We start from the raw sequence: 16,717 nt of genomic DNA, 5'->3' as shown, positions 1-16,717 counted from the left end.
TTCTCCTTCAGCTATTTGATGTAACCCAAGTCCCTCCCTGAGTCTTAGATTAAGTATCGTAAGCTGGATTTTAGGCCATAGCACAGCATCAATGAAAAGAGATTTAATTCCACAATGTAAGCATTTAATTCAGTAATCCATTGTTGTTTGTTTGTTTATTAGTGTGGAGTTCTCGTATTGAAAATTGTCTCCTATGATTATAAATAGAATGTGATGACTCTTATGAGGAATGTATAAAAATGATGTACAATTTAATACAGAATTTATTCTTTCATACTTGAAATAAAATACATTCTGATAGTTTTATGATCTTCATTAATTACCACTTAAAGGTGGAAAGTACAAATTATGTGATGTAGGTATGGATTAGATAGAAACAGCTTTTTACTCATGGATGGAAGATAGACTTGCTTGTTTAATCAGTTATGTATGATATTTTCTTATTCAGATACCATTAGATTATAAAATACACCATCTTTTTTTTTTTAATTTATTTTATTTATTAATTTTTTGGCTGCATTGGGTCTTAGTTGCGGCACACAGGATCTTTGTTGCAGCATGCGGGCTCTTTGTTGCAGCGCATGGGCTTCTCTTTAGTTGTGGCACCCAGGCTCCAGAGCACATGGGCTCAGTACTTGCAGCATGTGGGCTTAGTTGCCCTGCAGCATGTGGGATTTTAGTTCCCCGACCAGGGATCGAACCCGCGTCCCCTGCATTGGAAGGCGGATTCTTAACCACTGGACCACCAGGGAAGTCCCCACCATCTGTTTAATAACCAAACTCTTCAGGAAAAAAGGAACACTATTATACCAATTATAGTGATTATAAAATACATCGTGATTAGAAATGTTACAATGTGAAGATGTATATCTTAGAATTGAGGAAATACAGTAATTTTATTGCCAGTGAGGAACATAGTGTTTCCCTTTGGACCTTGCTAGACTTTTAATCTGTTATTAATGGAGAATTACATAGCCTGAAGCTATTGGACTTCAGGCTTTAATAAGCCAACAGTTATGAGCAACCCCAATGTGCAAATCAAAGGCGCAGTCTCTGTTCTTTATTATTCAATCATGAGGGCACGGTGTGAGGAGGGAGAATAAATTAAAATTGTATATTCACAGAAAACACAAACACATACATGATCAGCATCATTGAAAAGAAATATACATTAAGTGCTGAATATGGTGTGTCCCATGAATTGGAGATAAATTACGTGCTATTTCTTTTTCTCTTTTTTTTTTACATTAAGCACAATACAGCAATTTATAAAGATGCTTAAAATGAATACAAAGGGAAATCAAGATCACAGAATTACACATTGTACAGCAGTGTGTCACATATAAGATGGTGTAAATGAATACACCAAGATGGTGTTTAACTAAAGATAAAACGGCACCCATTGATTTGCTGCTTCTACACAACCCAAAGCGTTCATACAGATTGAAAGGGTGTCAATATGAGTAGTTGCAAAGTCAATTCTTGCATGTGATTTTAGCTTTAAAGGTTTCAGAAAACAGATCTGCGATATCAGTTTTCATTTTTGTCAGCTGTAATGTCAAGGATATTCAGAACAAGAAAAATGCAATAATACAGGACAATCTAGATCTGTGACTGGCCTCTGTTGCAGGATTGTACAAGGTTATGTGCAAAAACAAAGTCTGTCCAAAAGTCCACACTCTTGCAGTTTCAGGCTTTAGTTTGATTATCTAGATATAACGTTTATTACACAGCAAGGGCAGCATGAAAAGAAGAAACAAATTTATGATGGGTGAGCAATAACAGTATCATAAGCATCACTTGACTAGGAGGTCTGAAAGACTGTAGCTAAATTTTTGATTCAGTAGAACGTTATGAGGTTGGAGTGGGACTAAAGTAGAACCGTATTTTAAATTTGTGGCTTGTAGAACACATAGGCAAGTAGGTGGTGCAGCCAACCAGTTTTAATTTCGAAAAGAGCTGAATAGGAACGCAGAGTATCTTGAATGAATATTGAAACTATTTTGATCACCTGTTTGTAGCTGAAGAGTAATAAATAATGCCTTGTTGTTAAGGCTGACCTGTCTCAGGTCTTCTGTGGGGGCTGGAGGGGAAGGAGTCCTCGCTGGGAGGTGGAGACTTGGGTCCCTGTCACACCTTTATTGTCTAGCCGAGGTGAGAACCTGGGAAAGTTATTGTATTTTTAGCCTCCTCATTTGTTTTTCCCCACATCACACTTTTTAAAAAAAAAAATTTATTTATTCGGCTGCGATGGGTCTTAGTTGCGGCACGTGGGGTCTTAGTTGCGGCACAGGGGCTCTTGGTTGCAGTGTGCGGGCTTCTCTCTCGTTGTGGCACGCGGGCTTAGTTGCCCCGCAGCATGTGGGATCTTAGTTCCCCGGACAGAGATTGAACCCTGCATTGGACGGCGGATTCTTAACCACTGGACCACCAGGGAAGTCCCCACATCACACTTTTTTTAAGGGATCAGATTAGATCTATAAAGGTGCTCCACAAACATTGGATATTAAAAGCAGGTTGATACAACCCTATCTGGATGTGAAAAGGTGAGAGATTTGGGTACTCTGGAGCTGCACTGTCCAATATGGTAGCCACATATGGTTATTAATCACTTGAAAATTGATTGGTCCAAACTTTGATGTGCTGAAGTATAAGTGTAAAAGATGTACTAGATTTCATAAGCTGTGTATGAAAGAGTGTATAGTATCTAATTAATTATTTTCTGTTGATACATGTTACAAGGATAATATTTTTGATGTATTAGGTTAAATCACTTATTATTATTTTTACTTTTTAAAGTGTAGCTGTTAGAAAATTTAGAATTACATAAGTAGCTTCCTAAAAAAAATATGAAAGGCTTGTATTGAAAACGGTTGGCCACCAGGGTGCGCTGTGCACCTGCCAGCTCTGCCTTTTGAGGTTGTGCGGGTCAGGGAGGAGGAGACACTTTTTCAGTCGAGCCTGAGTAGCCACCTAAAGTTGTGTGTTTCTCCTGTCAGCAGTTGTTGGAGGTTGTTGTACTCTTTTCTCTTTTCTCGAAACCTTATAGATAGAGCTAGGCCTACAGTTTAAAGTCTTCCTAGTTTTAGCTACTACTTCTATTGAATTAGAAAAAAATTTAAATCAGGTTTATTGAGGAATAATTTACATAAAATAAAATGCACTTATTTTAAGTGTCCAATTTGATGAGTTTTGACAAATAGGTAGACCCATGTAATCACCACTGTAATCAAAATACAGAACCATTTCCATTAGGCCAAGAAGTCCATCCATACTCCTTTGCAGTCAATCACTTTCCCTCCCACTGGTCTGCTTTCTGTCACAGAGCTGTTTTTTCCTAGAATCTCAAACAAATGGAATCATATAGTATGACTCTTCTGTGTCTGGTTTCTTTCACTTAGCATAATGTTTTGAGATTCATCTATATTTTGATACCAATAGTTAGCTCCTGTTTATTGCTGAGTTATTTCATTGTATGGATAAGCCACAGTGTGTTTATCCATTCACCGCTTGGTAGACAATCGAGCAATTTTTAGTTTTTGGCTGTTATGAATAAAGCTGCTTGGAACATTCATGTGTAAGTCTTTGTGTGAACGTATGTTTTTAATTCTCAGGGGTAAATGCCGAGGAATGGAAGGGCTAGGTTGTGTGGTAAGTGTATTTTCAACTTGAGAAACTGCCAAAGTGTTTTCCAAAGTGGTTGTACTATTTCACATTCCCACCATCAGTATATGAGAGCACCAGCTGCTCTGCATCCTTGCCAGTGCTTGGTAAAATTTTTTTGCTATTCTGGTGAGTTGCGTGTAGTGGTTTCTCATCGTGATTTTACTATGTTTTGATGATTAATTTTTTTAAAAATCCATTTTATTGAGATATAACTTATACACAGAAAATTTTTAATTGTACAGTTTGCTGAGATTTGAAAAATATATACACACAACCATTACAGTCAAGATACATTTCATTACCCTAGAAAGTTCCATCCTGCCCCTTTGCAGTTAATTCCCCATCCTCTCTGGCCCTAAAGAGTCATTAATCTGCTTTCTGTGGCTACAGGTAGTTTGCCTTTTCTAGAATTTCATGTGACTGGAATCCTACAGTATGTACTCTTTTGTATCTGGCCTCTTTTGCTCAGCAGTTGAGATATATCTATGTAGTTGCATGTGTCAGTACTTCCTTTTTGTTTCTGATTAGAATTTTATTAAATGCATATAGCATAATTTTTCTTTTTAATCTGTTTACCTGTTGACAGACATTTGGGTTGTTTCCAGTTTAGGGTTATTACAGATAAAACTGCCATGAACACTTTTTTATTTATATACATATATATATATATACACACACACACACGTTTTTGGGTGGACATATGTTTTTGTTTCTCATAGGTAACTACATAGTGGAACTGATAGCTCATATGGTAAATATGTTTATTATAAGAAACTAGCAAACTGTTTTCTATGGTTGTACCATTTTACATTTCTACCAGCAATGTATGAAAGTTCTAATTGTTCCAGATCCTTGTCAACAATTAGTATTGTCAGTCTTTTAAATTTTATCTATTCTAATGTGTGTGTACTAGTAGTTCATTCTGATTTTAATTGGTATTTCCCTTTTGACTGCTGTTGTTGAGGATCTTTTTATGTGCTTACTGCCCATTCTTTTGTGAAGTGTCTGTACAAATCTTTTGTCCATTTTTATGTTGGGTTGTTTATCTTCTTCTTAAGCTGTAATTCCATATTCTGAATACAAGCCTTTTTTCAGATATTTGTTTTGTGAATATGTTCTCTGAGTCTGTAACTTGGCTTTTCATTTTCTTAACAATGTTTTCAAAGAGCAGAAGTTTTAATTTGCTGAAGTCCAGTTTATTAAGTTTTTCTTTGATGGTTCGAGTATTTTGTGTCCTAATTAAGGACTGTCTGCCTACCCCAAAGTGGCAAAGCTTTTCTCCTATGATTTTTTTTCCTAGAAGTTTTTTAGTGTTAGCTTCTACAGTAAGGTCTCTGATTAATTTTGATTTAATTTTTGTGTATGGTGTGAGATCAGGACGGAGGGTCATTTTTTCCCAAATGGATATACAGTTGTTCTAACATCATTTATTGAAAAACCTTTCCTTTGTTTGACTCACCTAGACACCTTTGAAAATTAATTGACCATACAACATGGGTCTAAAATTTTGGACTTTATTCTATTCCTTTCATCTATATGTCTGTCTTCATGCTAGTACAACACTGTCTTGGCTTTGTAGTAATTCTGAAATCAAGTACTCTACCAAGTTCTCTAAGTCTTCAGGTTTTATTCCTTTCTCAAATTGTTTTGCCTATTCTAAATCCTATTGAGAAACAGAGTTGGCAGTTGATGTTTTAGATTATAATTTAGAATTAGAGTAGAAAGATCTGGTTTTGAATCCTGATGTGTTAGAGGGGCTTTTGCCTACTAGGCTGAATCAACAGTAGCAGTCATTCCCTGTTATTGATGTTGTCAGTGCATCCTGAGATATAGATGCGTGTCCTCCATTTCTGCACAGTAAATTGTCTCCAAATATGTGTTTCACAAGAAGCAGCCTATTGACCATATATAGACATTGTAAAATCTTGAACAAAAAGATGTTACCCCCCCAGCAATCTGTTGTGTATAGTCTGTTGAATGAATCAGAATTAATTTTTTGTTCTAAGTAGTTTCTTTTGTATTCCACCAGAATATTGAGCTCAATGATGATACTGTTCTAAATGAGATAAAGTTAGCAGATTGTGAACAGTCTCAGATGCCTGACCTGTGTGCTGAAGAGCTTGCTGTTATCCTTGGAATCTGGTGAGTTAATGACTTACTTGGCTACCTTAAACTTCTGGCATATTGGTTCTCTTGTGTTGGGGAAATCTTTGTTCGAGCAGGCCCCCAGAGTTGTGGATGAGTAGAGAATCTTGTCATGGCTTATGAAGATGAAGAATACTTGGGCAACCAATTAGAGTTAGAAATGAGGAATCTCAGGAATCTCCTGTAAGTTGGTATACTTATCCTTCTCTTTTCTTCATAAACAAAATTTCTTTGGTTAACCTTGGCTAGGAATAGACTCTTAATGAAGTATTTAGGGTAGGTGACTGTTTTGACATTTGAGGATATTTACGTTCAGAGTATGGAATTATTTTTTTTTTATTTTATTTTTTGAAGACTTTTTGATGTGGACCATTTTTAAAATATTTATCAAATATGTTACAATATTGCTTCTGTTTTATGTTTTGTCTTTTTGGCCCCGAGGCATGTGGGATCTTCACTTCCCGACCAGAGATCAAACCCGCACCCCCTGCATTGGAAGGTGAAGTCTTAACCACGAGACCTCTAGGGAAGTCCCTAGAATTTTTTTTTAATACAAGAGAACCTTATGTGTGGTAGAAATAGTTTTTCATTTTATTTTATTTTTCTATTTTGAAATAATTTCAAATTTGGAAAAAAGTGGCAAGGGCAAGGCATTGGAAATAACTTTTTTGAGAATAATTTTCCGACATGATATTCTATCACCCCTGAATACTTTAGTGTGTGTTTTCAACAAACAAGGGAGCTTTTGTGCATAGCCATAATACAGCTATCAAAATCAGGAAATTTAACATTCATACTTTACTGTCACTTCCTACTCAGACCCCATTCAAGTTTTGTCAGTTGTCCCAATAATCTCCTTTATAGTACAGGATCCAGTCTAGAACATATGTGTTACATTTAGTTGTCATGTCCCTTTAGTTTCTATCAATCTGGAATAGTTCTTCATTTTTGCTTGACTTTCATGATCTTGACACCTAAAATTTATAAGCCAGTTATTCTGTAGGCTTACTCTCAGTTTGAATTTGTCTGATTTTAAAAAAAAATGGATTAGTTTCACATTTTGTATCATTATCAGAGGTATCAGAAAATGGAGGTTTTGTGGTTCTTATTGCATCCCAGCAGGTAGAAAACAATTTTGATTTGTTCCTCTACTGGCCATGTTATTTTGATCACATGATTAAAGTGGGGTCTGCCAGGCTTCTCCAATGTAAAGTTATTCTTTTTTAACTTTTGTTATTAACATGGTCTTTTAGAGTATATAAATATCCCATTTCTCATCTGGAGATTTAGTAATGTTCAAAATAGGCTATTTCACTAAGTTAAAATATTGAGACTGGTTAAATTAGTAATAGGCAATTTAATAAAGGGAGCATTTATAAAAAAATTTGTGTTTTAGCTCAGTAGAACTTATCTTTCTGTGTTCACCTCATAGCATTTTATCTCCTTTACACTAACAGTAGGTTTTCATTTATACAAAAGTTAAATTCAGTTCTACAGTCCCCTTTTGTTTGATTAAAAAGAATCACACATGCAGAGTTCTGTTTCTAATCCAAATCAGTTGTCTTATCACATTATTTTATTCCAGTGACAGAATTTATGCTTACTGCCAAAGAATTATTTGTTCAATTCATAATGATACTTAGTGTATAAATAATATAAACAGCAATCATTTACAAGCAGTGTTATGTGCTAGGAATTATACCATGTACTTTCACACTATCCCTCATTAATGTTCTAACAGTCCTAGAGGTTGTTGTTTTTCTCCATTTTTCAGATGGGAAATCAGCGTTTAAATGGCAAAATGACTCAATCAGAATTACAGTACAGCATTTAGGGCTTGAATCCAGGTTTTATGGACCCAAATTCTGAGTTTTCCTTTATGCTATTTCTTAAAAGATTATTTTGGCAAACATAATTGTCAACTCAACAGGAAACTAAATCAAACCCAATATATATATTCCCAGACTTCTCTCAGTTGTGCTTTAGCTTTATTGAGTTTGACTTCACAGTTGAGAGAGGACTGAAAAACCAAGAAAATGCTTGTCTGCAAATACTTTTTTTCCCCCAAATATGATCTTGGTAGAATCTCAATATATAGAACAATTAAAAGTGCTGAATGGATTTCATGGGCAATTTAAATCTTCATTGTTTGGTAGAAACTACTTGATTATATTCTGAATCTTGGGGCATCTGATGCACTTTATAAACCTCTGGGTTGGAACATCCGTGAATTGATGATTTGCATGTGGGGGTCATGATTTTATTAAACTGTCTGATCTCTGCGTGACCTCCGTGGCCACTAACCCCTGTGAAGAGGTGATTTGGACATTGTGGTGGGCTGGGTTCTTTGGAAAGGAGACATAGGGGGAATTCATATAGATGGTGGATTGACCAAACTGTGGGGCCAGCTTCATGCTCCTTTTCTTCAACTCCTTTGCTTCACTGGCCTCCTGCTTGAACTTGATTTTACCTGGAGGCCATGTGTCTCATACATCAATGTACCTGATTGCTTTTATGTAAAGTAACTGTGGGAGAAATTCCTTAAAATATAGCAATCCTTCAGTAATTCAGACAACTGGAGTGAGAAGGGTAATTGCTTTTGAATTAGTAGTCTGATTTTCAGATATGCAGAGTAATATATTCTAAGCCTAAGTTAGTAAGTTACAGTGAAGAGTGGTGGCCTGATTCAGTTACTGTATCATAATTACTTGTAATGAGCCTGTAGCATTTCAACTTTATCTATATACTTTATGCAGTGAAGTTAAGATTGGAATTTTGTATGTGAGGGATGAATTTTCATCCATTTTGGTTGAGGTTCTTATTTTAGAATGACTTTTGTTTTTTTGTTCACTTATCAGAGTCATAGTATTAGAACCGAAAGGACCTTAGGGGTTATTTGGATCATCTTGCTAACTGATAACATAATTCCTTTGTGCAAACTAGAAATGTCTAAGTATGTATGTGTGTATTGTGTGTGTGTATGTTTTCAAATGAGGTAAATTTGAGACATAACATTGTATTAATTTCAGGTGTACAACATAAAATGATTTTATAATTCCTTCCTTCCATTCATTTATTTTTTTTTACCAACAATATGTTCATTTAACAATTATTATGTAAACATTTTATGCTCATTATAAAATCCTCCAACAGTATGGAAAATTATGAGGAAGTGGTACTATTTTGTGAGGTGGTATTTTCTTTTCATTCTTAATACAAGTAATATTTGCATACAAAATAACTTATGTAATATATAAATATAAGTTATATAATATAATAATAAACTGAACCCACCGCCCAATTTAAAAACTAGAAGATTACAAATACCACCTGCTCAGTCTGTGTGCTTCTTTCCCATCTCATCTTCCTGCCTCTCTTTAAAAGGTAATCACTGTCCTGAATTTTGTCTTTTTCTTGCCTTTTCAAAAAATATATTTATTCACATCTTTTATACCTCTAAGTCAGTTGCTTCATTTTGTTTGTTTTCACGCTTTATAAAAGCGCTATCTTACTATATGTGGTTTTCTGTGATTTGCTTTTTTCTGTGCCTCATCCATGTTGTTATACATAGCTGAAATTTACTTTGCTGTATAACATTCCATTGGGTGAATATTTTACAATTTATTGGTTTCTTTTTTGGACATCTGGATTGTTAACAGATTTTTCCTATTACACACAATATTACTATGGATATTCGTGTGTATGATCCCTGGTACACCTGTTGAAGAATTTCTCTCAGCTCTATACCTAGGCTGGAATTACTGAGATTAGGATATATGAATGTTCACTTTACAAGATAATGCTAAATTGTTTTCCAAAATTATCCAATCAAATCATCTGCCTCTTTGACAGCTTCTTAATTTTTGCCTGTCTCATGGTGATACTAAATTTTTTTTTGTATGAGTTTGATAAATAGGAGTTGTTGCTATATTCTTTTCATTTTCTTTGTGGAGTGACACAGATTGGATTTCATTTTTTTCTTATAAAATAAATTGTGTTGATATTTTGTACACCAACCACATTTCATTTCTCAGCATTTTATTACTTTTTGTACTTATCTTTGGCACACTCATCTCTACATTTCTATATAATGCAGTAATATTAAAATATGTGCTTTCAAATATGTAAATATAGTTTACTTGACTTTTAAAAATTATATTTCATTCATTATGACATGCATTCTGGAATTAATTTGCTTTTTTTTTTTTTCAATGTAAAGCACAAATCTCCAAAAGAATAACCCAGTGCATAAGTTAACTGAAGAGGAGCTGCTGGCATTTACATCCGTGAGTAATGTCTTTTTCCTTTCCATTTCTTTTTTTTTTTTCTTTTTTTCCTTGTAAATTATTTTGCCTCTGGTATATTCTTGCCTCAGATTGCTTATGATGAAACACTGCCACCTAAGGAAATTGAGGGGAAAAAAGCTCATTATTTTAGTTTCCAAGCTGCATATATCTTGCTGCTGATTTAGACATAAGCATTCTTCTTTGCACTTGCTTAGATTTGGGGGTGGTGACCAGATATTTCTTGCTCTTTGTTTGATCTCAGGGCCTCACATATAATAGGTGCTCAATAAATACTTGTTGAATGAATAAATGAAGTGACAGAGCAAGAGTTTGAACCTTTACTCCAAAGCCAGTATAGTGTGCAACTCTTTCGTCTCAGATTGAAGGTGATGCGACACGGATGTGATGAGAAAGAGGACTTCAGAGAGCGAGGAGGAGAACCAGCAGAGGGAATGGGTTTTGGAGGCTGAGGCAGGAGGCAGTGTCAAGAGCCAGGGGTACTTGTCAGCGTTCAGCAGTGGAGAGCAGTCTGGAGGAAAGGCTGAGGCTTTGATGTTTTGCGTTGCTTATCTCTATGACAGTTTCAGTGGAATAGCTGGGTAGTCACCTCACTACAGAGAATTGAGGGAATGGGGTGTAAGAAAATAAAGTTGATAGATGAAGACCACAGTTAGAGAAGAATGGCAGTGAAAAGGAAAGATAGAGTAATCGATGTTTGAGGATTCATGATCAAAGAAGGCTTTTCTAGAAGAGGAAGGTCAGAGAGCAAGAGGTCAGTCAGTATCTTTTTAGCTTTATGGATAGGAAGAAGATACACACGTCTTTAATGAACACAAGTTGCTTAAGATACATCATTTTTTCAAAGACATTTTTATTATCATAGTTAGGGATCAAGTTAGAATTCTGGTGTTTTCTTCCTTTGTTATTTTTCAGATAAGGCAAAAATAAAGCACTTTTATCTGGTAGAAAGGAAAGCTAGCTTACTTTGTACTGTAAAATAAATTTTGCAAGTTACTATTTTCTACATACAGTTTTGGAACTGGTTGGATGTTAATCTTCTGAGTCCTCTGGGTGCCTGTTTTATTTTCTCACTTAAGTATTCTTAGAAATCTGCTGTTTTTCATTATAGCATATGAGTGTTTAGGTAACTATGTAGAATGTCCCTAATTAGTCATTACATATGCTATAGGGAATTTGACAAGTAAAGTGTTAAACATTTTTTAAACGATATATTTTAAAAATTGTTACGTACCTCCCATTTATTCATTTAGCTAATATCAATTGAATACTTAATATCTACCAGGCATTGTGCTGGTTATTGGAGATACAGCAGTAAACAGTCTTTTCCCTCTTGGAGTTTACATCAGTTTACACTCTTGTGAGGGAAATAGCACAGTAGACAAAAAAATAAATAGATATTTAATAGAAGTGCTCAGTGTAAATATAAAACAGTATAAGGGAATAAGAATGGGTTGGGGATGCCTGTTTTTTTTAATTTAGTTATTTATTTATTTGTGGTACGTGGGCCTCTCACTGCTGTGGCCTCTCCCGTTGCGGAGCACAGGCTCCGGACGCGCAGAGCCTGTGTGATCTTCCTGGACTGGGGCATGAACCCGTGTCCCCTTCATCGGCAGGCGGACTCTCAACCACTGTGCCACCAGGGAAGCCCGGGGATGGCTGTTTTAGACAAGAAGGTGGAGGAAGATCTCAATGGGAAGGTGATGTTGAACATGGATCTTCCTGATGTGAGGCACAGGAAAGGACATGGAGGGTCTGGAATGATGGGGAGCTTGAGTCAGTGTAGGGAAGTACAGAGCTGGATGGGGACAGTCACCTAGTATCTAGATGATAAATGATGACCAGGATGCTTGTGTTTCTTCTGATGACTGAGCTAAACAGGATGCAGCATATGATAGGAAGTGTTCCTGCTGTCCTCTCATGGGGACAGTGGTCAGCAGTAACGCCTTCTTGGGATTGGCTTCATAAACAGATTATTGTGGAATGTAGATTATCCACAGTTATCCTGAAATGACATTAAAACACTATTTACATTCAAGCAGTTAACTTTTTTTTTAGTGTTTTTTGTGGGTGGGGTGTATTCTTTTCTTTAACCTTTTCTTATTTCTTTTCTGATTCTTTTCTCTTTCTCTCTCTCTTTCTTTCTTCTTTTCCTGTTCTTGTTCCTCTACACAGTGAGGTACTTCTGAAGTAGTTAACTCTGGTAACCTGTGATGGTAGGTGACTCAGCCCTCCTAACTTGCAATGAAGGTCATAAACTCAGGTTTCATACTTTCCCCCCAGGGCTTTATAATACATAAGTTTTCTGCTCTCCTCCTCCAGCTCTCTTCCAAGTCAGCACTGACCTGAGGACTGATCTCTTTTTCGAGGAAAGCTGTTCAGTGACAGTGCTTTATAGTGCCAGGCCTAACTCTTCTAAAGAGATGAGTTTGTTAATGCCAAGTAAATGTTTAATTGGTAAGAAGTAAGGCAAGGAACTTATAGTGAGGAGGGCTTTGAGGAGCCCCAAGCATTCCATTTCTTATCCCAAAGGAAGCATACGGAATACACCAGAAAAACCCAAGTCAGCTCTTCCTTTTATCATTCAGTCTTTCCTCTTATCCCTTCTTTGTGCATGATTCTGAAGTGGGTAATAAGGTGAATTAGAAGTGGCCCCTGGTTTCAATGAAGAATTTCACTAAAATTTATATCCTATATAACTGTATGTCCTGGACATAAATATCCATTATTTATATCCTATGTAACTCCAGAGGAGTGTTTGAGACAAGAGGAACCACTTTTAAGTGCTACCGTGCTTCTGAACTCTCTTTTAACAAGGATCATATTTGGGCTTACAGTATTGTAATTATTTATGTGTATGTCTTATCTTCCCCATAAGGCTATAAACTTCCAGTTTTAGGCACTGGTCTCTGTTCTTCTCTGGGTCTTCTACAAGGCCTACTGCAGTGCTTCAATGCTTTACTCACAGTTGTTGCTCAAGAAAAGTATGCAAAATGCAGGAATGAATGAAGTACACTAGAACCAGAAACAGGATTTATTTCTGTCCTGCAACAAGGTGCTGCATTGCTCCACTTAGTTCCATAATATAGGTAGTACTACCACCCAGCGTACTACCTAGTGTATCCTTAGGATAACCACTTATTTCATCTTCCTCTTCAGTGAAGTGAGGGAAGGAGTGATGTGTCCCTCCCTCGGCACTGAAAACTTGTTTTGAGGATCAAATTACAGAATGTATGTGAAAATACTTCAGAGTGGGTAGATAGAGCCTGGTGCCCCCGTAGCATTCAGGAATCAGTCAGCTTATCTGGTTGCTGGTTTGTAGGAGCGCGCTACTGTTTTCAAGGAATAGGACTTCCTAACTGGATAAGGCCGGTTTGGAATTGGCTGTAGATGTGGAAGAGAAGGGAGTAGAGAGGAAAGAAGCAGCATCCTCTTCCTTCCTGAGCATACGTTTCCATGCTATGGCTGTGGCGTGGTGGCCGGGGTCTGGAGTTGTGAACTCTTGAGACTGTGAGGTGTCTTCCTCTGTTGATAGAAGAGCAAGTCCTGTAGAAATCTCAGTCCCCTACCAGAGTATTGTGAGCACTTGGAGGGACAGGAATGAAAGTTATTGAACATTTGATTTATACTTACTGAACAAATGAATGGCTTATTGGTCCTGAATTTTGTTCAGTTCTCATGTGCTATCCTAAAGTTTACTAAAATAATGGTGAAATCTCTTTTTTGGAAGAATTTTTGCCACTGTTTCCAGGTTGGTGTAGCATGTTGAAATATATGTGAGATATGTTGGGAAAAAGTTTTAATTCAGCAATGGCAGAAGATTTTCCCAAGAAGAATACTTTACCTTTTTAATATTGTTATTATGTAATGCTCTTCCTGAGATATTCTTTCCTCACATTTCAGGAAAACTGAATGAGTCATAGTAAAAATAACCCACATTGTTCTAGAGAGTCATTTATGTTGTGTCGGCTTGATAATTTAAAATTAGCTGTGTTGTCTACGTTATTTCCTTTCAGATGAGCCAAGTCAGTGACATTCAGTAATGCCTTTAATTTCCTTTCATTGTTGAAAATGGGAACAATTTAGTTAATTCATACAGGTGTTTCAGTTTTCATTGGCAAAAGTTCTGCTTAAGTGTGAATTGGTACTGGCAGCCTGCCTTCTCACCGTCTGCCTGAAGCCCCAAGGTCTCTGCAAATGAAAAATGGAAAAAGACCTTTGAACGTTACACATTATATTGTATGTATTTTCTCCTTCTGCTATTAATTTTAAGGCTACTTAATAAATACTTAACTATGGAATTAAAATAGTTTGCTAACCATTTTTGAAGAGAAAAATTATACCTTTTTTTCTTCTAGGGCATACTTATTTCTTAATTTTAATTTTTTAAGATAGGCAATATAACTGTGAGATAGTCATGATACTTCGCATTACATGTTGACATGTCTGTATTAAGCAGGATAACCCAGGATTTTGCTTTTCTTTCTGGTTTGAATACTTGTCTCCCCAGATGTTACTCATGCATTTTAATTTAACAGGCATTCGGATCATGAGCCTTGTAGCTATATCTGGGTCATAACTTGGTAACTTTTAAAGAAGCAGGAGATGGGTATGTTTTGTTCCATTTGTGGGTTAACTGTTATTAAACAGAGGCTTAAAATATTTTTTTTGATTGGAGTTGAACTAGGTTACTTGTATATATCTTACTTCAAGAATAGACAGAGAAAGAATAATGAGTAATAGGATTTGTGGGATCTTACATGGCTCTTTTCTTACCATCATCTACTTTGGTAACTGCTAGATTTCTTTCTTCACAGTTAACCATGGCTTAAGGTTAATGCTTATTTGTGGGTCTATTTCTAGCCATGTTTGAGTAACTGGTACTGCATTTGAACTCTCATTGTAAACAACCACAAATCTGGGGCAAAATAAATATATGAAACAGCAGTATATAAAAAGGATAGTAAGTTATGACCAAATAAGTGTTTATCTCAGGAATGCAAAATTGGTTTAACATTAAACAGTCATTGCAATTCATCTTAAAATGTAGTAAAGGAGAAAAGCTGAATGATTATCTCATTATATTCATTTATTTTAGCATTTGAAAAAATTCAACACTCTTTCATTGTAAAAACTTAGTAAACTATGAATAGAAGAGAATATCAACCTGATAAAGGGTATCTATGAAAAATCAGAGTTAAAATCATTATTGATGAAAAACTAGTTTTTCCTCTAATATCAGGAAAGTGGCACTTCTATTCTTCATTGAACTGGAAATCCCAGCTAGTGCAATAAAACATTAAGAAGATACAAAGGGAGTGCAGATTGGAAAGGAAGATATAAGATTATCGTTTTGCATAGATAGCGCAATTCGTTACATAGGGAAACTCTATAAAGAATAGACATGAAAGCTACTGGAACTAATAAGCAAGGTCTGAGAATACAAGGTCAATATAAAAAAGTCAGTTATGGTTATATATACTAGCAGTGAATAATTGGGAAAGTAATTTTAAAACTACTTACAATAGCATAAAAACACCGAATGTTTAGTGATGAATTTGACTAAAGTGTAAGACCCGTACACTGAAAATGACAAATATTGCTTTAAGAAATTGAAGATCTGAATAAATGGAGAGACTTACCATGTTCATGGATTGGAAGGCTTAATATTGAGTTGACAGTTCTCCCAAAATTGAGCTATAATTTAAATCCAGTAGCAATTGGAATCCAGGAGAACCCCCTTCTCTTTTCTATTTTTGCAGAAATTGACAAGATGATTCTAAAATTTATTTGGAATACTTTTGCTTCTGTGATGGCCAAGTAAGCTCTTTGGACCCATCTGTCTGCAGATAAAAATTACAAACTATGGACAAAATACAAAAAAACAAAATAAACTACCTGATGACATTAGGTTATATGAATGACCATTAAAAGAATGAAAGATTGTTAATATCAGTAGTCATTGGGAAAATGCAAATTAAAACCGCAACAATATACCACTATACACCACTTAAAAGGTATATTACCATACAGAGTAGTTGGAATTCTCATACATTGTAAATATAATGTGACATAAAATGGCACAACCACTTTGGAACACAGTTTGGCATTTTCTCATACAGTTAATCATCAATCCCACCTCTAGGTATTTGTCTATGTAAAGTGAAAGTATGTGGCTCCACAAAGACTTACACAAATGTTCATAGTTGTTTAATGCATAATAGCTTAAAACTGGAAACAGTGCAAATGTCCATCAACAAGGAAATGATAAATTGCAGTATATCCATCTAAAGAAATAATACTCAGCAATAAAAGGAAGTATTGATACATGCAACAATGTGGATGAAATCTGAAAAACATGATTTTGAGTTAAAGAAGCCAGATTGTATGATTCGATTTCATTAGAGTTCTAGAATAGGCAAAACTAAATCATAATCACAGAAAATAGATCACAGATTGATTGCAAAGAGGTGCAAGGAAACCAGAGAATTTTTGTGGCTGATAGAAATTTTGTATATCTTGATGTTTGTGGTGTATACATTTGTCGACACAGATCAAACACTATACTAAATATGGGTTTATTTTATTGTACCTATCATATA

At 35.6% G+C, this 16,717-nt stretch overlaps 1 protein-coding gene across 3 annotated transcripts in view; it reads left to right on the top strand.

Annotated features, from left to right (window-relative positions):
• TTC27 (tetratricopeptide repeat domain 27) overlaps window positions 1–16,717 on the top strand; it is a 176,345-nt gene that overhangs the window by 42,947 nt on the left and 116,681 nt on the right. For all 3 annotated transcript variants that reach the window (XM_067703305.1, XM_067703303.1, XM_067703304.1), the window contains exons 8-9: window positions 5,696–5,808; window positions 10,031–10,097. In XM_067703305.1, coding sequence (XP_067559406.1) covers window positions 5,696–5,808; window positions 10,031–10,097 — 180 coding nt within the window. The remainder of the gene's footprint in view (window positions 1–5,695; window positions 5,809–10,030; window positions 10,098–16,717) is intronic.

The sequence above is a fragment of the Pseudorca crassidens genome, chromosome 14 (assembly GCF_039906515.1).
Source record: "Pseudorca crassidens isolate mPseCra1 chromosome 14, mPseCra1.hap1, whole genome shotgun sequence".
In the NCBI taxonomy this organism is placed as follows: Eukaryota; Metazoa; Chordata; class Mammalia; order Artiodactyla; family Delphinidae; genus Pseudorca; species Pseudorca crassidens.
Note: the sequence above shows the minus strand (reverse complement) of the source record. Positions and strands in the feature narration are given on the sequence as shown.